Here is a 21,778-nt window from a genome sequence, read left to right as displayed (position 1 = left end):
CCACGATTTCCGCCACAAGAAATTTCCAAAAATCTAGCCCTGTGCAGCTGTGCTGGAGCTCGCTCAGCAGAATGCAACAAGGTCTTGTTTAGTTCCCAAATTGGAAGTGGTAAAGTTTACATTTTGTCATAAATGCGCAACTGTAGTATTTCGTTTGTATTTGTGAATTATTATCTAACATTGACTAATTAGGCTCAAAAGATTCGCCTCGCAAAGTACAACAAAACTGTGCAATTAAACTGTGCAATTAGTTTTTGATTTCGTCTACATTTAATACTCCATGCATGTACCGCAAGTTTGATGTGATGGAGAATCCCCTTTTTGCTGTCAAAGTTAGGAAAAAAAGGGGAAACAAGGCCCAAGTTTCGTTGCTGGCGAAAACTCATGTCCTATAGAAGTTGGGAACTTGGGATCGCATCACATTGCTGTTTGTCCTCTAGTGACAGTTGGATGACATGTCCGCCGTTTGTTAGGCTTATTCAGGTGGCAGATGAATTTGGGTTTGATGACAAATTTGATCAAATTTTTTAGGAACAACCGAACAAACTTGACTGCTGTTGAAAGGCAAAATAATCGAGACTTCGAAGAGTCTTCTACTAGTACCAAGTACCAACTACCACAAACTGCTCCGTGTCTCTGAGGCCCTCCATTTCATCCCCTCCCCGGGCACCGGCGGCGCGGGCGCGTCGCGCCTCCGGCGTCGTGTCAGCGGGGGAGAACGGAGAATGCTGCCGCACGCGCCTTCCCGAGCTCCGGGGGCCTTCAGGTTCAAACCCCACCTCCCCGCCAAGCCGCTGCTCCTCGCCTCCACCTCCACCCCCGCCTCCGCGTCCGCCTCCACGCGCGGCAGCGTCTGCACGGCCGCCGCCGCCACCACGCGCCGCAACCTCCTCGTCCTCGTCCCCTCGCTGGTCGCGGCGTCCACGGCCCTCCAGTCGCTCCCGCTCGCCGCCTCCGCCGCGGCGGGCGATGACAAGCCGGCCCCACCGCCGGCGGCGCCGGCGCCCGCGGCTCCGGCCCCGCCTCCGCCTCCCGCGGACGAGCCGGCGCTGTCGAGGGTCTACGACGCCACGGTCATCGGGGAGCCGCAGGCCGTGGGGAAGGACGCGCGGCGGAGGGTGTGGGAGAAGCTGATGGCGGCCCGGGTGGTGTACCTCGGCGAGGCCGAGCTCGTGCCCGACCGCGACGACAGGGCGCTCGAGCTCGAGATCGTCAGGAAGCTGGCGGCCGGATGCGCCGAGGCTGGGAGGAGTATCTCGCTCGCGCTCGAGGCCTTCCCCTGCGACCTCCAGGAGCAGCTCAACCGGTTCATGGATGGGAGGTTGTTGCAGTTCTACTTCTTTTTTCTCCTGTTAAGACAACGAATTTTACCTCATTGCTAGTTGTGACAAGTATGTAGCTGAGCTACATTACGTAGAAGATGAATTCCTTGCCCTGATGTGCTATAATTATGTGTTTAGAGATACTGAGTTTTGATGTGTTAACTTCAAATGCAAGTTGAGTGATCATTGCTTGTTATTTGCTCCTTGATTTTCCTATGTAGAGAAGTAGGAGAATAGCTTCTCTGCGTCTGGTGGCAAGAGGTAAAACCATGACATTTCTCTGCTAGGATAGCTAAAAATGTCTTCTGAGATATATAACTGGTAGTTTGACCCTGCCCCTCTAAACAGCTACACTTGAGGATTTGCTAGAATTATCTGTATCTACTAGGCTACTACTGTTTTGACGATATATATGTTTCCAAACAGTAAAAGCTCTACCGAAGTCCTATGTTAGTCCTCTTTTGCCTATATTTGTTTTATCTTTTCTGGTGGGAAAAGTGAAATTTAGAAGCCTTCCAATACTTATTGTGGATGATCTTGTAACAATTCTTTACCTTATGCAGAATTAATGGCGACAATTTAAGGCTTTATACATCTCACTGGGCACCGGAGCGATGGCAGGAGTATGAACCTCTTTTGAATTACTGCCGTGATAACGGAATAAAGCTTGTTGCATGTGGAACTCCACTTGAGGTAATTTATAACTGATTTTTCACATGCCCCCCAGCAAAATATATGTGATTCAGGCATAGTTTAATAATCATTAATCTTGTTTATTTATACTTCAGAATTGTTGACTGTTGACATCGTAAAATTGTAATAATTTGAAATTGATTTACATTGTTCCAATGGGCATGCTTTTTTTTCTCGTACCACGTATTCTAATTTGCCTGCTTAAACACCTCTGTTACATGCTTTTAGCCCCCTTCCCTGGTAAATATCTGGTCTGATGTATATTTAATATGTAAGTTTCGCTTTCTCTAGTCTGTACATTATTTGGTGAAAATTGTCTAATATTTTTTTTCTTGACTAGGTGGTAAGAACTGTCCAAGCAGAAGGAATTAGAGGTCTTTCAAAAGCTGAAAGAAAGATGTATGCTCCTCCAGCTGGCTCAGGCTTCATTTCTGGCTTTACATCCATCTCAGGCCGATCATTGATAGACAAGATCTCATCAACTCGTGGTTCCCCTTTTGGACCAAGCTCATATTTATCAGCGCAGGCAAGAGTAGTTGATGATTATACCATGTCCCAGACAATACTGAAAGAAATTGCTAGTGGCGACCCTTCAGGGATGCTCGTTGTTGTAACTGGTGCAAGTCATGTTATGTATGGGCCACGGGGAATTGGTGTTCCTGCTAGGATATCTAAAAAGATGCAAAAGAAAAAACAAGTTGTGGTACTTCTTGATCCTGAGAGACAAAGTATAAGGAGAGAAGGTGAAATCCCTGTAGCTGATTTCTTATGGTACTCTGCTGCCAAGCCATGCAGTCGAAATTGCTTTGATCGTGCAGAAATTGCTAGAGTTATGAATGCTGCTGGTAGGAGGCGCGAAGCTTTACCTCAGGTTATCACTTGCTCTTACTTAGTATATGTTGAGTGGTGGTGGTTATATTTGTCTCATGATTAGTGTAATAAACCAGGAATAGTTGTTAGTCTAAAGGCAAATGTAAACAGCACTGACATTGTTGTACTTGAACTACAGAATCAGAAAATGATTGTTACTATGATAATTCTTTCCAAAGCTATCTTGCTAAGTAGTCATATTTTTCTTGTGTTGGAGCTAACAGAACTTTCTGTATTTCTATGACAGGATCTTCAGAAAGGAATAGATCTTGGTGTAGTTTCTCCTGAGATATTACAGAACTTTTTTGACCTAGAGAAATACCCTGTTATGGCTGAATTGATTCACCGATTCCAAGTAAGAAGCTCCTGTACTCTTTATCTCTCACTCTTTTCCTTTTAGGAATGCCAATAAGCATACTTAAAATTGTTGGAACTTAAATCTAGCCATTTTCTGCAGGGTTTCCGTGAAAGGTTGCTAGCAGATCCCAAGTTTCTGCATAGGTTAGCTATTGAAGAGGGCATATCAATAACTACAACTCTTCTAGCACAATACGAAAAACGGAAAGGACGGTTTTTTGAAGAGATTGACTATGTTCTCACCGATACAATTAGAGGCTCTGTTGTTGACTTCTTTACAGTGTGGCTTCCTGCACCTACTATTTCGCTCTTGTCTTTTGCCGATGATGGCTCTGGTGATAGCGTGGAGCTTCTGAAAGGACTTTTAGGAACATTGCCAGATAATGCATTTCAAAAGGGCATTGTAGGGCAGAATTGGAGCATTAAACAGAGATTTGCATCAGTGCTTATGGGCGGTCTTAAACTTGCCGGTGTTGGATTCATTTCTAGTATTGGAGCTGGAGTTGCTTCAGATGTCTTATATGGTGCTCGCCAAATTCTGAAACCTTCTGCAAGTATGGAAGTGGGGCGCAAAAGATCTCCGATCTGGAAATCAGCAACTGTTTATAGTTGCTTCCTTGGAACATCAGCAAACCTGCGATACCAGGTAGTTTGCCGAGAGCATCACTCTGTTCACTTAAGTGCTGATTATCTATGAAGAGCTATTTTGTCATTGGTTGCATAGACCAGGGCACATGCAAGGAATGGTTAAAATGTGTTGTAATATAACATGCTGAGAATATGAAGTTGGTAACATTAAAAATGAGGCCTTGCTACTGCACCTCATCAGTAATCAGCAACTTTGATGCATTAGATTGCAGAAACTATTATTTCCAACTAAATCCTGAAAGTCTGAAACTGCTATTTCCATTTCTAAGCACATGTACCTTATCAGTTATCCCATTTTTCACAAGAGTGTTTAACTTTTCCAATAAACATGCTTCAGGTCATAGCTGGTCTGATTGAGCATCGACTAGGAGAGCATCTGATGGCCTACTATAACCAGCCACTTCTTGCTAGCCTGCTGTCCTTTGTTTCAAGGATAATTAATTCATACTGGGGAACACAGGTTTGCCACTTCTGCACTTTACATTTAGCTGATAATGTTTTGGTATTTAATTTGCATTCTCAAGCTGGCTGAATGGCACAAACAAGTTTTCTCCTTTCTTGGAACGAAAAAAATGCAAATGAGTGTATATTCTCTTTCTTGTTTTTAGCATAGGACCAAAGACGTGTAGAATAAGGTATGTAAGTGGGCAGCCCTCCAGTTCCAATTAATTGGCGGTTGACTGCTTGACTCCCTACTTAATTGGCGGCTCAATTTGTAGGCATAGTTATTAGTAAAAATTATCCTAACTAAATTGTTCCATGGGAGGCAACTCAGTCTGCTAGCATTCCTAGTCTGGACTCTGGAACCGTTTGCTATTTTTTTCATTCTGGGTGCTGGCACTTTTATCTGGCCTGTTCAACTGTGCTTCATGAACTTCAGCATTTCTGATCTCAGTCTGGTCCTGGTTCAACTGAGGTAAAGGGAACCATCAGTGTTCATTACCAGTCAATAGTTTATTTTCTTGATAAATTATGTTGAATATCTCCAAGGAAACCAAAATCTTACAATAAAAAGATTTGGATTCTCTAGTCTCCAACTCCATAAACACATTGCATTATAGCACTTGACTACGTCTTGCTTTACTGACACCATGTTTCTTGCAGCAATGGATTGATCTTGCACGAGCTACAGGTGTGCAAAGTACGAAGAAAGAGTTAGCTTCTCCTGAGGTTTCCAATGCAACCGAAATGCCACTCCTAGAATGTGGCACAACAGATGTACAGAATGTGGATGACAGCAATAAGCAACCAAATGACTTGACGTAGTCACTGCACAATGGCCTAGTTTGCTGTGGCCATACAACACACAGAGCACCTAATCCGTGACTAAACGTATACTACACAGGCATACAGCCATACAGGCATATAGAAGAGAAGTGTTCTCAGAGCTAGATTGAAGCTTAGCCATTGCATCATGTGAAGGGACAAATTTGAAGTTCTGAAGAGCAAAGCTTTGAAGACGTCATTGTGACCAGAAAGCCATTTTTGCACCCTTTATGGGGTGAATACTGTTTGTACATTCGCAGAGGAGACAATCGAAGAATTTTGAAACCTGTACAGAGCATTTTACATGCAAAATTCAACTCAAAAACAAATGGAAAACTGGATGTTGGCATTTGGCAAGGATCGTGGTTGTCGTCTGTGAGAACCTTGTATGCACTTGAATTCAGAGTTGTGCCGTGGCCTGATGTTTCGTGTGGCATCGCTTATGGTTTTAATCAGTAACCAGTCCCGATGCACTAGCTGTTTTCCACCTTTGCCTTTCCAACGCCGGCGAGCTATGGCTCTTTCAGACTCATCTGAAGCTACACACGACGAATTCAGAATAGCTTTTTCTTGGCAAATTATTGGCATCTCCTTGCCTTTACATGCACCCTTTCTTCCTCCCAACCGCATTTATTGGAGCAATACACTTATTATGCTCCCGCCCTTCTCCTTTTCAGATAGACAACGGGAAGAAAAGCGTGCGCTGCGTACGGGTACAGAAGAGGTGATGACGCGTCGAGAACATATCACTCCATGCATGCTCAAAGTCTCAAACAGCAAGAACAATGTTCCTATCAAATGGGGCATCTACCCCCTCGTGCGTAGGTTCTACCTGTTCCTTCAAATACAGCGCCAGGCACCCGTGCAGTGCCCTTGTGCTGCTGCCGCACGAATCCAGTTCTCAAGTCTCATCGACCATCAAACGCAGCACTGCTTCCTTTTCTTTTCTTTATCAGGAACCAAAATATGCTGTCCCACACTCTCACTGACCCGTCTCTGGACCACTGAAAAAACATATCCACCAAAGCCTAACAGTAACAGCAAATATGGAGAAGGAAAATGGGAAAGAACTATGCATCTCATCTGCTTCTCACAATCTTACTCGTGAACAGATACTGCAGCACGGTGCAAAGCCACAGAATTTTTTAGGCCAAGATACCCCGAATCCATCACATGACATACCCACGGCCATCACGGCCAGCTAGAGTGCCAGAGACCGGACCAGTACGCCAGTGTACGTACAGTAAAGTACAGTGGAGTGTACAGGCGTGCAGCCAATCCACTGACGCCTTCCCATCTCGCCAGGGTGGTCGCCCGCCGCTGCCACATGTTGCCGCGGCAGCGTGGCCCGGGCACCGAGGCCAGGCCCCGATCGAGCAGTCTCCTCTGCGAGACGCGGGGCGGATGGAAAGAATAGTGCCTGCCTCCCTGGTGCAGATGATGGATTCCATCGAGTATTTTGATGGCGGGTGCGGAGACGACGGATGGATTTGATCTTGAATACCGTGTCCGATATTCTGGCGGGCAACGACGACGACGAGGCGGTCGGTGACGGTACGGTGGCGGTTGGACGCACCTCCGAGTCCGAGCCCGGAGGAAGCTTCGCCGCGGCTTCGTCGTCTCCTCCCGGCATCTCCAGCTACTTGGAGCTGCCCGCGTGCACGTGCAGGCGAGCAGTTCGCCGTGGGTCCACCTGTCACTCACGCCTCCGCTCTGCGCGCGCCGGCCTGACTGACAGGCAGGTAGAAAGGCGGTTAGCCGGGTGACGAATCGGTCAGGTCACCGGGTTTAAGGTTTTCACGCGGCGATCGCTGATCTGGATTCCCCGGCTGCCAACTGCGCTGCACGTTGCTAGCACTTGGCAGCAGCATCTAGCGGGACGGAGAATCCTTGACCGGCGGCGAGCGGAGCGAGCGCCCGCGCGATCTGGAAGACTGGAACTGGAACGAGCGAACGCGGGGGCGGATGGCGTTCGTACGGATGCGCGCGGGTGCCGCACGGATGGGCCGGACGAGCAAGTAGTAGAACGGTGAGGTTGGCGAGGCGAGCGCGTGCGCGGCCGTGATGGATGCCATGGGTGTCCGCACGCGCGCGGAGGCAGGCAAAGTGGGCAGTGTCCAGCGGGGCATGGCATGGCACGATGAGCATTGTACTCCGTAAATACATTTCGAGCTGAACTGGTCGAGCGTTCCCGGAATGTTTCTTTTGGAGTTGATGATCCTTGCGAGCTTGAAAAAAAAACTAGAAATTAGAGTAAAATGTGTGGCCGGACTTCCAACTTGGCAGGGGTATTATTCAGGTCTCCGAACTCCTGAAATACGCATATGAGTCCCCAAAGTTGCTAATCGGTTCATGTGAGGTTCAAATCACCGTTACCTGCGTTAAACTGCCTTTGTGGCATGCTGACTAAGCGTTGACATGGACGTGGGGTCCACATGTCAGCTCCTTATTTTTCGCCCTGCCTTATCTCTCTTCCTCATCCCTCTCTCACATCCGATCGAGCCTACCCCTGCCGCAGCCTCAAGTGGTGCCGCCTAGTCCAACCGGCAACACTGGCAAGCTCCCTGCCGCCCGACGCCTCTCCAGCTGCGCTCCGCGCCAATTCCCCGCACCGTCATTCTATCCTACCTATCCGTCGCGGGTAGCCATTGGCCAGGGCTGCGGGCCTTGCGGGCGGACGGCGGCCGAGGCTGTGCTTGAGCTTCCATTGGTCCAGGCAGCAAGCCATTGGTGGACGGTGGCGGCTGAGCTGGAGCGGAGGTGATAGAGGCTCCGCGCCCGAGCTATTGGTGGCTGAGGCCGTAGGCTTGCGCGGGAAGCGACGGCGGTGGCCCCACCGGAGCGGACGAGGCCAAGGCCTTGCTCGGGTGTTGGCGGCGGCGGTAGCCCCGTCGGAGCGGACGGGGCTGAGGTCTTGCCCAAGTGTCGGCGGCAGGGGCTGCGCGGGGAGGGGGGGATGGCGGTGGCCTGTCAGAGCGAACGGGGGCGAGGCCTTGCCCGAGCACGCGATGGCGGTGGCCCTGCCAGAGCAGACGGTGGACAGGGCGCTCGAGCTCCAACCCTCGGCTACGACGGACGACGGCACTCGAGCGCGGGACTTCGACGGTAGCGAATGGGCCCCCGAACTGGGCTCTCGACGGTGCAATCTGCACCGCCTCTTGGACCTTGCCAACGTACGCACCCGCTGCCACCGTTGGAGGAAGAGAGAGGCAGTAAGGAATAGAGAGAACAGAGAGAGAGGTGAGCCTGACATGTGGGCCCTACATGTCAGGTCTACGTCAACGCACACGTAGCATGCCACGTGAGCAGTTTAATACAAGTTATGTAGATTTAGATCTCACGTAAACCGATTAGCAAGTTTGGGGAACCCAATGTACATTTTAAGAGTTCGGGGAACTAGATGACACTCCTTGCCAAGTTCGTGGACCAGCCGTGCATTTTACTCTAGAAATTATCATAAAAATTATAAACATCCATCGTCAATCTAAGTAGACTCTACTCATAGCTGAAAATAATAACCGTCTATTATGCTTGTTAAAATTACCCATCTCTATCATTATAAAAATTACCTAAAGTAACCAAATATATGCCATTATGAAAGATAACCTAGATTACTCCTAATCATCATATAAATTACCCATGTATGTCATTATAAAAAAATAAAGTAAAACAACCCCTAAATTTACATCTAGATTACTTGCATTGTCATTATTAAAAATAAACTAAAGTAATATAAATCTACCCATGAAATACCTGCGTGCGATCACAATAAATAAATATAAGTATCTCTCTACATGAGTATTATATTAGAATATTTAATAAATAAAATAGAGAGATAAGTAATTTTGATCACTAGCTATGGCCTATGGGACCCGATTTTTCATGAATTTCTAATACTCGTGTCTCTCAAATTACTAGCTTACCTAAGAGCATAGGTTGATGGACTAATGTTAAACTAAATAATTTATTTCAAACATCATATATTTAACAATAGAAGGAGTATTGAATTTCTTAGGTTGGCTAAAACTTTGCTAAATCTCAATCGATTTTGCACTCCTTCGGGAATGCCTTGGAGAGCCAACAAAAATATAATGTGATGGGGGCATCATCTTCCTACTACTGTTTTCCTCCAGGAATAGTTAGTGCATGAAACTCGGAAGAAGGAACTTCTCCAATGAGTAGACGGGCAACGAGGCTCCCCTTCAATTTTAGCTTAAACGTGCAGCTAGACTTGCTCGTACCTTCGCATTCCTTTCCTTGTAATAAGCATTCTTTCAGGAACACGTAACAAATCTACGTGAACATTATTAATTCAGCTATTAATATTACATCATTATACATGAACCTAACTCCATGATTACGTTAAACCAACTAGTCCCGTACCTCGGTTCCAAACCAGCCTGTACGGTGCCACGGCGGAGCCGTATCTCACCCCTTTATCTTGAAACAAAATCAAGCCGATGTATCGGACCACCCGTTCGTCAGCACCGTGGAGCCTTCCCCGTATCTACACCACGGGCCACGGCACTACCCGCGCGCGCACGCACGCACTGTTTCGTACGCGACACGAGTATGCCGGGCCGCGGCCGTGCATTCCAGCGCGGCTGCGTCCAAAACTCCAAACCCACCGAAACCTCCAGCTCCCACCGTACCACAGCCACACATGGCCGACTACATTGTAGTTGCTACAGGTCATTGTAGCGACTATCAGACCTACGTGACGCTATAAGTGGCATCGGTATAAATCTATACCGACCAACCTATTTATACAATTACTGTACTAACAGTTCAACGAGAACTATTCAAATGAACACAATATATATACAATGCTATTTAGATGTAATTGCGTCAAAATTATTCTGGGCATATGCAATCATCACACAACATTACATCAAACAGTAGGAAACATTGACATTGAATACATGCATATAGCATTGATATTCAATCATCCATACAAACTAGCATTCACGTTGCACATGGGAACACTACAAACTGATCTTATATCTCACGGAAATATTAGTCTGCATCTATAAGTAATATGAGCAATAGATCAATATATGTTTGTGACCAAAAGCCATCAAGTTTGCATGGGCAAGCTCACAGAATGTCACAATACGTCTACATCTACCATTTGACTCCAGAATGTCACAATTCACTACAACCAAGCTCACAACCATTAGGTTGTATGCAAAATACAAAAAATTCCACATTGATCAGCTTGCAATCGGCTTCAAGCGTCCCTCCTAGCATTTCTTCCAAAATGGTCTGCAAGACAATATGCCATAGAATCAATGACAATTTTTGGCAAATACTATTCTATTCAGATTGGTCATCAGCCATACTTTTCATCTCAAAATGCTGTTAGTGTCATATTAGTGGGCACAAAACACAAATGGCCTAGTTCTGTAATTCTGTGTTGCTTACCTGTGGTAGAGGCATGAAGCTATGCATCTGCCAGTACAAAGGCCAGCATCTATGCGCCTAAACTATCCATATGGTTTTCTACTGTAGCAGCAATCATCCATACATATATGCAAAAAATAGTTATATAGGATAAATTCCCAAAGTTCTGAAAGGTGCTGGGTGCTAGGCAGTAGATTAAGCATAGATTAAAGCTTTCTTTTGGCTTCTAGGAGCAAGATCAGGAGGTACTAGCACAAATATATGCCAAAATGATGGGTTCAGAATATGTGATTTTAAGGATGATTTTATATTTTTATCGTCAAACGTCTTACGCTAATGTCGGGTTGTGATATAATAGTGTCCCCGGAGATCCTGCTGCTCCCCTTTCCACCCGCCCAAAAATCTCCCACTTCGGCCGCCTCCCAGTAGCGAGAGATCGCACGGGCCAACGCGATCGGCAGACTTGGCGGACGTGCGCGGGGCCGGCGGGACCTGCTGGCAAGCGTGCCGAGCCAGGCGAAGCATGCCCGCCGGCTTGTCGCGCTGGGCTGCCGTGCCGGGGTGCCGGAGCGCAGCGCCCTCGGCTTTCGAGCGGATGCGGATTTGGGCGGTTTCGCGAGGGCATGTACGGTGCGTAGCCCGGAGTAGTCGCTGTGGGTCGGCGTGCCAGTCTGCCGCCGCTGCCACCCACACGGCAGCTTCCGCTTCCAAGCCCCCCGAGCGGCCGAACGTTTTCGACGTGCCTCGAATCCTGGCGCCGCGTAGATCAAGCTTGGGGAATGTCACCGCGATGAATTCTTTTCGTCAAAATCCTTCCCCGCTCGTATGGGAAACGTAGTGGAAAATCACAATGCTTATCATAAGAACATCGTGTTCAAATTTACTTTGGAGTTAAGAGTTCAATCCCCCCCCCCCTCTCTCTCTCTCTCTCTACCCTAAATGCCCTATAATTGCATACTATTTGCTTTGCTACATCAGGAACAGGAATGTTCTCCATGAGAATCATAACAGGCAACACAAGGAGGATTATTCCTAATAATTGCAAGTGGCTCCTTCGCGGCAGCTTCCTCGGCAAGATTAGAGGGCCAAGACCATGCTAATAATATCCTAGCCAGTTCAAATTATTGGGTTAATAATCTAACACTCTGCCATCTTGGATTTTGGATCGCTTAGCGAAAACCATCGGAGAGATACGTCCAGAGGGAATCTATCGGGAACCAAACAAACACGTATCCAGTGAAGCAAAATACTAAAGAAAAGCCCCTCACAACGAATCAGGCGGGACCCAGGGAACATGATGCACGGTGCCATTCTTTGTCCTGAAGCTCAAATGTATTTTTTTTTCTTTTATCAAGTAGATATATTTCAGAAAAAAGGATGGGCATATACTCCATCGATAATGCTAGAACCACAAAGATGTGACTAAGCATAGAAAGATGATTCATGCTACTTTTACAGATGGCCCCAAAAAATTCCAAGAATGTATTAAATTGATTTTGCACACTTAGATAGTTATACGCAACTCTACCTTAGAATGATTGTATATACAATACACCAAAAGTCTTACAATTGCATATTTATTGTATAATATTTTTCAAAAAAAATATTGATTACATATGTTACGTTTGGAATCTACATAGAAATACCACAAGAATTTACATAAAACGATGCAATTGTCGTATTTTCAAAATGGGGCCGCCTTGAGCTCTGAACAGCACACAAATTTGAAAGCTCTATATAGAAGATTGTGTGTACGGTGTACCTTAGCTCAAACAGTATGCGTACTTATTTGGTACCAGTAGCCTCACTGTTCAATTCTTTTTAAAATTCAGCATTATTCAATCCCAAAGCCAGCAAGATAGCTACGACTTTGAGATGGCAGCATGGCACGACCCCCAGGTCCACTTCCACTTGGCGCGCTATATATACGCGCAGCTAGCCTCCGCCACTCCCATCATCACAAGGAGTTCCGAGTTCCAATCACCGGCAACAGCAACCCCAATCAAAGGAGCCCCCAGCTCCAGGCTCCAGCTGTGCCCACGCCCAGCGGTCGAGCGCCACCACCGCCGACGCCGACGACGACGACAGCGACATGGGCAACAGCTTGCGGTGCTGCCTGGCCTGCATGGTCCCCTGCGGCGCCCTCGACGTCGTGCGCATCGTGCACCTCAGCGGGCACGTCGACGAGTTCAGCTGCCCGGTGGCCGCGGCCTCCGTGCTCGCCGCGAACCCCAACCACACGCTCACCACGGCGTGGTCCCCCTCCGGCGCGCCCGGCTGCGCCTCCAAGAAGCTCGTCATCGTGTCGCCGGACTCCGAGCTCAAGCGCGGCCGCATCTACTTCCTCATCCCCTCGGCTACCCTGCCGGCGGACCGGAGGAGCAAGAAGCAGGGTAGCTCCAAGAAGAGCGGCGGCAGCAAGCGGCCGAGCCGCCACCACCACCACTCCAAGAAGAGCAGCGCCGGCGACACGGCGGAGCAGGACAACTACCTAAGGGAGCTGCTCTCCGAGAAGACCGCGTCGAGCGGCGGCCACCGGAGACGGCGGAGCGGCGCCCGCGTCGGCGTGTGGCGGCCGCAGCTGGAGAGCATCGTGGAGGAGGCCTCGGATTAGAGAGCTCGAAGAGCCCTCTCTTCTTCTCCTTTGGTCTCGCTTATATTCTTTTGGTTTTCTTTCTGATCTGCCGATGTGAATACCACGATCGAGGACGTGTCCCCGTCCGGCCGGTTCTCACCTCTCGATCCCCTGACGACTCTGTATTGCGATGTCCAAAGGGTTGAGCGGTCTTTAGCTCGGGAGATGAGGGGGGAAATTGTGACAAAATAAATTGTAAGAGCCCCAAACTGTACAGAGATTTGGTTGAGTTCATCCGAAATTTGAAACAAATTTGTCACCTGTTAACTTTTCTCTGTTTTAATTTCTGCCCACGTACACCAATAGAAAAACTGACATGATGGAGGGCATTCAGTGCTTTAAAGCTAAAGTAAAATGGAAAAAATTGGAAGCAAATTGCATTGCTAGCAATCATACGCACGTACTACTTCAAATTAAATACTCCTCTGGTTTATGTGCAACTTAGCTTAAATAACGTACTCAGAGAATATGCAGTGTTAAGACCAAAGACAGATCCAGGAGCAGGAAATGGAGATGAGCGTGTAGGTTCCTTCAATTATGCAAAGTTGCAAACCTTTAGCTGTTTAAAAATCTACCAGGACCTGCTTCATTTGTTCTGCCTCTGCCACCGAGCGGTGGTACGTCTTGCGTTGCCTTGACGAAGCCAACATAACATGGGGCGCCCATCGTACCCTCACAAGCCATGCATTTCGGTGTGCTCACCTCAACAGCACATGCACTCGAATGGTAATTCATAACTTACACAAAGATTCGATGAGTTCTTCTGACGCTGGTGTGCCAGATTCCTTTTAGAGGATTGCCAATGCAAATAGCCAAATACACGGAGCAGAAACTTTATCTAAAAACTACGCAGCAGAACTCTTAAGGCTAGCTGTGCCACAGGGGAATGTGTCTTTGGGCCTAGAGGCTTTGTTGGGCTGAATGCACAGTTTGGCCCGTAAAAGAGAGCATTTGAAATTTGTGAAAGGGGCTAGCTGACTTGAAAATATTTACAGTCAACAAATCTGAAAGTCAAAAATGCTCTGGCCATCATCTTAAAAAAATGTTCTGACCATGGGAGATGGTGCTCCAGCACTAAGGAAGATCAAGTTCGCACAGCACTAACATGCCGCCTCTCGGCCTCTGTTAGTCATACAGGAAAGGGTGCTAAAGAAGCATCGATCGCCCTCCTCGATTAGCTGCTATTTCTCCGACGCTTTTCGGCACACATGACGTGTTACCTCTGGAGTAGGGTACTCTAGGGAAAAAAAAATTTAAGACGTGATAGCACGTTTTTCATTAAAAAGAGAAGAATTACAACGATGCAGTTTCAGGAGAAATTCCAAAGTGCAAAGTTACAAAAGTCACGACCGGCGATAAACAACATAAACACGACAAAAAAAAAAAAGAAAACCACCTCACCACCACCACACAAAACACGACCTAACACAATTGAAGCCTGCGGGAGAGAAAGACGCCATAAACACACACACGTCACCGACTGTCTAACAACCAGAAACCAGCGAAGGTAGAGTGAGAATGTTCTGCATGACGATGCCTCCAGGGAAGAAGTGACGACAACGCCGCCATCGTCCGTCTGTCTCCGGGGAGCAGACCAAATCTTCACCTGGCAAAAACTACTGGATTTGGTGGCCGCAATAACGCCCCCAGCGAGATGAGCTACGTCCAAGGACGCAACCGTCGTTGGCCCCAATGAATGCCCGGCAAGGCTTTAGCCAAAGGCCCCCAAAACAACCTCCGCACGGTAGACCTCCGAGGTTTGGATGATAGCCAAAGTGATGGGATAGCATCGAGTAATTCATGGTGACGACGGATGAAGAACATCCGCAGGCACAGTAGAAAGGGACTGCCGTCATGATGATCGAAAAAATGACCAGGGAGCGACCAGGCGATCGAAGGGGAAGCAGGCAGGCCCGCCAGAGGAGCCCACACCGAAACCCTCCCTCTTCCTAGGAACACTCGACGATGAGGTGGCGACCCGAAGCACCATTAAGAAAACGAAGAGCCATCTTTCCATCCCTCCCAGCGAAGAAGACGTTCGGAGGAGGCATGGCCCACGAGCAACAACCATTGGCAGAAAAGCGAGCAACAAGAGCGAGCGACTCACAGCGGCAGGGTGGGAGGCAACGACGCAGGGGGGGCACCTACAAGCAAAGGCAACGACCAAGAGGAGCGACTGGAGCACGACCTGTGTGCGGTGGGGTGAAGGGAGGAGGGGGAGAGGGAAGGGAAGGAGGAAGAAGGCGACTAAGACGACAAGGGGTCCTCGGCAACCGAGGCGAGGAGGGGTAGGCCTGGCTCGGTGCAGGGGCAGCCTTGGCATGTCATCGTTGTAGCTCCACCGGCTCGGCGTCCTCGTGGCCGTCGTCGTTGCCGGCGGCGCTCTGGCGAGTGGTAGCAGCGCCACCGCCGCCGCAAGCTGCCACCCGCGTGCGGCCGCAGCGGACGCCGCCACCACCGCCGCAGGCCGTCTCACCCCCGTGCGCCGACGGACGCCCCGCCGGAAGGGACAACCGGTGAGGACAGTGACCAAGAGGGTGACAGGACGACCAGAAGGACGCCACGGCCCCGCGTCACGCCCCCAAGATGCGACCTTGAGGCGAAGGTCACGCCCCCAAGAAGCAAGTTGGAGAAGAAATGAAAGGTGTTACAAGCCTTATGGATCCCATCATTGCTCCCACCAATGTGACTCTGCCTAATGAATTGTTGAGTACAGCAAGCCTAAAGAAAAAGGAGGTGGAAACCAAAACCTCGAAGCGCAAAAGAACTTGGCTTGACAAGAAGCGCAAGTGTAAAAAAAGGAGGTAACAAAAAAGAAAATAGTACAAAGGTGTGTGACAAGAAAAAAAAAGTTCGAAGGTTTGTGAGAAGAAAAAAGAAAAATGTTCAAAGGTATTTAAACAACACAAAATATATCAAATTCTCTCTAACTGTACTCGCTACAAAAAGTTTCAATTGTATTTAACTATTTGATTCTCTTCTATCTGATCAGTAGCAACAGACTATAAAAGTGTCAGTCGATGATGGCGCAACACTACAAAATACATGCCTGAACCATCCATCTTTACCTCAGGAAGAGATCTCTGAATCATACACAGTCATCAATAGTTTCTCTCAACTATTGACGGTAATATTATAAAGTAATACAGTTTCCTCTGAATTATACATGGTCATTATGTTGAATTATTTTTTTTCTATTTTTCAGGGAGCAATGACAGATGGTGTTATTGGTGAAGTTTAGCAGTACAGAGTTACATCTTTTGTGCGTTGCATTCACAATAGCATTCCAAATCAATTTACAACACAATGTTATTGCTGAATTCTAGTAGTATGGATATTTGCAGTAGGAAGAATGCCTTTTGCCTCCTGAAACATAGTTGTTTTGGAGAATAGCTTTTGCATCTGTGGTTCAAGTATAAAGTTCAGGGAATTGTAAAGTTCATATGACCAGCAATAAGGTCATATACGCCTACCGGATGCCAGAGAACAGAACATTTTGTGCATCTCTGAATTTGCAACAATCAGCAATACTTTTTATTCAATTCCATGAAAATTTACAATACAATGGTAATCTATAAAATTTGCATGATTTTGATGCTTTCGATACAACCACAATTTACAGTTTGCAAGTTCTTGCACAAATTGCACTTTACAGGCATGCTCTGCAGACTGTACTTAGAGCATTAGAGATTGAAAAAGCTCATGGAGGTCAGCAGCCGTGTCTGCAGCTAGTCGAGTTCGAGCTTTGCATGGGTAGAAGGCGTGCAGGACGTGGGTGAGGTGGAAACGCTGCAGGGCGGCAGCGTCCATGATGGCGACGATGCTCGATGAGGGACGACGATGCCGAGACGCTCGACGAGGGAGCAGCGACGATGCAGCTTGCAGCGAAGGGACATCGACGAGGCAGCTCTGGGAGAGGGAATGGCGATGGCGCATCTCTGGATGAGGGGATGACGACGGCGCGGCTCTCCACGACGGGATGGTGACGGCGCGGCACTCGAGCAGAAGATGACGGTGGCGATTTCCCCTATCCATAGGGAGCTCTCGGCAGGGGCTGCCCATTGTTTTTTTTTACGCTTAACGGGCCGTGTTGTTGGGCCACACAACGTGCGAACGAGGTAGAGTGCTTGGGCTCAGCTTGCTCCGTTAGATGCCAATGAACGACAGCGATTTAGGGACTGCCGGCGGTAGTCATGGAGACCGACTTGCTGGTTCCTCGATGACTCCATCATTTCTCAGTCGTTTTCAGGGGTAGAAGAACCCCAGCAGCCTCGCGCAGCAGACGCTACTAATTTCGTCCCCAACAGTAAATTTTCAAAAATTTCGTCCCCAACGGCGTCGCAGCCAATCGGATCCTAGCACTCCTGTGCAGCTCAATCCGTCAACCGCGCCGCGCGCCCGTGCGTTGCCCCCGTAGGACTTTCGACAAATTTAGCAGCAAAAACCGACGGGGGCTCTTCCGATATGCCCCCCGGGCGCGCCGCGCCGGCCATGTCAAATGCGACCGCGACGTGCAGGGGATCGGCGACCGAGTTGCCTGCCTCGCCGAGTTGGCTAGCGTAATCCCTCGACCGCACGCTCTGGCGCCCCGCCGAGCCGGGCCGGGCCGATCGAATCCCTCCCTGACCGGCTGACCGCATCAACGTCCTCGGAAGGGGACGGCGACGGGAGCCGCGACCGCTGCTCTGTTTGATCCAGTCCTGCATGCCACGTCACGCCACGCCGCGCCGCGCCCGTCCCATGCCCCCATCCAACGCCCAACCGAGCTGGAGGCTGGGGCGCGCCGGCGCCTAGCGAGCGGCTGCCTCCGCCCGCCGTCTGCGCCGCCCTCGCGGGCTGCTGTGGGCCTGTGGCCGCCGCGCGAGCGCTCCATTCCACCCCCCCTGCGCCTACGCGTTCGGTCCGTGACCCGGGGCGGAGCTGCGCTTGGGAACGCGCAAATCGGTTGCCGAATGGCGCAGGGCTCGTGAAAAGCTAGCCACCTCTCATCTGGCAGTGGCACCCGAGGTCCGAGGAGCAACGTGAGGAGTACCATAGGGGATGGTGTCAGTGTTTGTTGAACAGATTTTGACCTCGCTCGCCGCGTTAAATTAAGTGCGGCTGACTTTGCACGGCCTTGCTCTGTGGTTCAGAGAGACTCTCCAGAGTGCAACCGTTTGTTTTCGGACAAACGGTCGGTTAGAAACTTCAGCTGGTACTCCTGAGTTAGGTATGGAGGAACCGTGGTCAAAATCCACGGTCGAATCCTTGTACACGTTTAAAAAACTCATACATGAGGGACCAGCATGCTAAGAGCTGCTGACCGATTCTACATTTGTACTCATTGCATTTGGGCCGTGCGTACGTGCACCTGACAATGGAGGTGTAGCCGTGTAGAGACGAACCATTGGGGTGGTAAGTGCAGTTTGGCAGGGAAGCGAGATTGGTTATGTGATTGTGATAATAAGTGTTGACGTATATGAATGGATTGCTCACATTTCTTTCTCATTTTAGGCTTTTGATTTGAACTAGTTCTTGCAATGTACTTTTTTTTAGAAAAAACGAACAGACGTAGACGTTCACACGCACACGCACGCACACTCACCTCAGTAAGAGTTTTGTACCTGCCTTAGTTAACTTATCTATGCAATCATAATATTTTGCTGATCGGTAAACCTGCTTTGCAATGTCTACGCGGCAAAAACACACCACAGCACAAGCGCGCCTAAGTGTATCAAAGGTCGATCCATTTGAATCTTGAACGATGTTCTATGATCTAAAATTCAATTTGATTTTGAATACAACATTTCCCTGCGGAAAAAAAAATCTTAGAACAAAACTGTTGATACCCCTTTTCTACCTTGTCCTGTGTCCTACACTCCTAGTATCCTACATCCTTTTCTTCCCCCTCCACGTGTTAAGGGAGGCACACCCTTTTGGCAACCATCTGCCAACATGGATGGAGTCCTCCAAACAAATAAAGAAATCTGTTCAACCCTATCCTAGATACAACAACCCTACGCAAAGAAACAATTATGGACATCACGTCATGTCTTGCCATTTCCCGCGATGTCTTTGTCCGCGGTCCTTGTTCAGTCAGTTGTACATCATCGACTGCGGGAAAAACATGTCCTCCCTGGGCTCCTCCTTGGCCCTCGACGCGTGCATGGCGTCGTTCTGCCTCTGCTGCTGCTGGTGCTGGCTCATGTACGACCCCATCGCGTTGTCGAAGCCGGACGAGAAGCCGAAGCCGCCGCTCTGTGCCGGCGCGTGGGCGCCGAGGCCGAACGAGCTCTGGCCGCCGAACCCGTACTGCTGCCCCGTCTGGTAGGCCATGGCCGGCGGCCTCACGCCGGCGGGCGCGGCGAGGTAGTTGTCCGCCGGCGGCGGCGGCGCGGGCCGGTACAGAGCCGCGGCGCTGCCCCGCGCGGCGGGCACGTCGTGGTTGTGCTTGCCCTCGTACGTGGTGATCACGGCGCGCAGGTCGTGCGACGCGCGCTCCACGTGCTTCCGCACCGGGCACCCGGCCGTCGTGCACTTGTAGTAGCTCCTGTAGCCACCAAAAGAAAATGATGATCGGTAAGCACAAACCAACACTTGCAGCGCAACAAGCACTATCATTCAACAATTAAAAAGTAAAAAAAATGTGTTTTTCGTTTTGTTCTTACCTTGGGTTGGGGTTTCCCTTCACCACCTTCTGCCCGTACTTCCTCCAGCGGTAGCCGTCATCGAGGATGTCGATGTCGCTCATGGTCTGGACAACGACCCTCGGCTCGCGCACCGTGCGGTTGCCGGCCAAGGAGATCCCCTCGCCGTCACCGTCTTTCCTCCTGACAAAAGCAAAAGGGATTCAATTCCACTTGTGTTCGAATAAACAACGCAGCAGAGACAACTTGGCGCGAAGACTTTTTGTAACCGGGAACTCACCATCTCTTGGAATCCGGCTCGTCCTCGTCGAACTCGTCGCCGCCGGCGTTCCCGGCCCGCGGCGAGCCCGCGCCTGCCTCGTCGTCCCCGAACGACGCCGACGAGTTCTCGGGCGTCGCGACGGGCGTGCCTCCGAACGAGTGCTCCGACGCGTCGCCGCCGCCCTGCAGCAGCAGCTGCGCTGCCGCGCTGGAGTTCCTGCGCGTGTTCTGCGGCTTGGCGTGGTTGTGCGTGCCCTTGTACACGATCTCGGTGATCTGGCCGTCCAGCGACCGCTCCACCTTCTTCTTGGTTGGGCAGCTCGGGAAGGTGCACTTGTAGTAGCTGCGCGGGTTCTCGCTCCCCTTCACCTGCTTCTGCCCGTACTTGCGCCAGTTGTACCCGTCGTCCGACGACCGCCTCTGCGACTGCGCCTGGCTGTACCCGCCGCCGCTCGCCGGAACGTGCGCCACGATCGCGCCGGCGTCCGACGACCCCGCCTGGAACGGCCCGCCGTAGGCCGCCTGGTTGGAGCCCGCGTCCATGCCTTGTTGCTGCTGGTAGCCCCATGGCTGCTGCTGCTGCTGCTGACTTCTGTATGCATCTTCACCCTGAAGTGTTGCAAAGTATATTAGTACGATTTTATCTTTGACGATTATAGTACAAACAAAAAGATTACGAGATCATGACATGATGTTACCCCGAGTGTTGTTTTATAGTTGTGTGCTTAGTTAACAAATTAGTCTAGGATACTATGCTAGCAGTAGTCCATTTTGGACAAAGTCAGCTAGGAACCCACGAGAGGGTGACAGCAGAGTGGATGAAATGGATGGATGGTGATCTCACCAGTGGGGCCGCCGGTGGGACCGGTGGCTGCTGGAAGGTCGTCGTCGTCCGCACGGCCTCTTCGGTCGTCGGCGCCGTCTGGAACGAGAAGTCCGGGTACGACTGCCTCTGCTCCTCCTTGGCGCCTTGCTCCGCGCCCTGCGGCGACAGCCAGCTGAACTGCTGCGAGGCGAATGCGTTCGTCGTCGGCGACGGGAAGATCTGGAACGTGCAAAGCGCATCAGCATTCCACGTAGCAACGACATGTGGTGCAGCGCGACAAGTCAAAGCCCCACGGCCGCGCGACCACACCCCACGCAGAAATGGCGAAGGCAATGGCGGCGCGGGCTTTGATGGGGTTCTTCCGTGCTTACTTACACTGGAGGTGAGGAGGGCCGGCGAGTCGAGGAAGTCGGTGGGGTTCAGGCCGCCGGGGATGTTGAAGAAGGACGACGGCGACACCGGCGGCGGAGACAGCGGCAGGGACGGCGGGGTCATGGCCTTGTACCTCGACGCCCCGCCGGCCGCGCCCGCGGAGCCCCCAAGCATGTCCGTGAAGCTCGTGCTCGCGAACGAGAACGAGCCGGGCCTCGAGTTCGCCGGCGCCTCGATGCTCCCGGACGACGAGGTGGTCATCGGGGGTCGACCGAACAAAGCTCAAGAAAGTCACAGCTCTGGATCGATCAATCCCGCGGCGGCGCTCTGCGACGATTGGTCGCGCGTGTGTGTGGAGGTGTCGCGTCGTGTTCGGCGTGTACGTCCGGGCTGGCCGGCACGTTGGAGGAGGACGATGAGGTGGGAGAGGAGGAGGTGGAGCGAACGAACGAGAGCTAGCTGCCTTGGATTGTTTGGACGGAGTTGCGCGGGGGCTATA

General features: G+C 50.2%; 3 protein-coding genes across 3 annotated transcripts; 2 read left to right on the top strand and 1 right to left on the bottom strand.

Annotated features, from left to right (window-relative positions):
• Positions 1–525: 525 nt before the first annotated feature.
• Positions 526–5,513, top strand: LOC117856535 (protein RETICULATA-RELATED 6, chloroplastic). The gene is made up of 7 exons (XM_034738877.2): positions 526–1,321; positions 1,886–2,015; positions 2,356–2,886; positions 3,133–3,240; positions 3,343–3,888; positions 4,228–4,350; positions 4,995–5,513. Exons 1-7 carry the CDS (start codon positions 726–728, stop codon positions 5,154–5,156), a joined length of 2,196 nt encoding a protein of 731 aa, XP_034594768.2. The 5' UTR covers positions 526–725; the 3' UTR covers positions 5,157–5,513.
• Positions 5,514–12,497: 6,984 nt separating this feature from the next.
• Positions 12,498–13,461, top strand: LOC117858090 (uncharacterized). Its single transcript, XM_034741088.2, has one exon. The coding sequence runs from the start codon at positions 12,652–12,654 to the stop codon at positions 13,171–13,173; it is 522 nt and encodes a 173-aa protein (XP_034596979.1). The 5' UTR covers positions 12,498–12,651; the 3' UTR covers positions 13,174–13,461.
• Positions 13,462–18,905: 5,444 nt separating this feature from the next.
• On the bottom strand, positions 18,906–21,769 carry LOC117855170 (WRKY transcription factor WRKY24). The gene is made up of 5 exons (XM_034737463.2): positions 21,283–21,769; positions 20,926–21,126; positions 20,101–20,690; positions 19,842–20,003; positions 18,906–19,723 (listed from the first exon to the last, which is right to left on the bottom strand). Exons 1-5 carry the CDS (start codon positions 21,538–21,540, stop codon positions 19,270–19,272), a joined length of 1,665 nt encoding a protein of 554 aa, XP_034593354.1. The 5' UTR covers positions 21,541–21,769; the 3' UTR covers positions 18,906–19,269.
• Positions 21,770–21,778: the final 9 nt, after the last annotated feature.

The sequence above is a fragment of the Setaria viridis genome, chromosome 5 (assembly GCF_005286985.2).
Source record: "Setaria viridis chromosome 5, Setaria_viridis_v4.0, whole genome shotgun sequence".
Taxonomy (NCBI): domain Eukaryota; kingdom Viridiplantae; phylum Streptophyta; class Magnoliopsida; order Poales; family Poaceae; genus Setaria; species Setaria viridis.
Note: the sequence above shows the minus strand (reverse complement) of the source record. Positions and strands in the feature narration are given on the sequence as shown.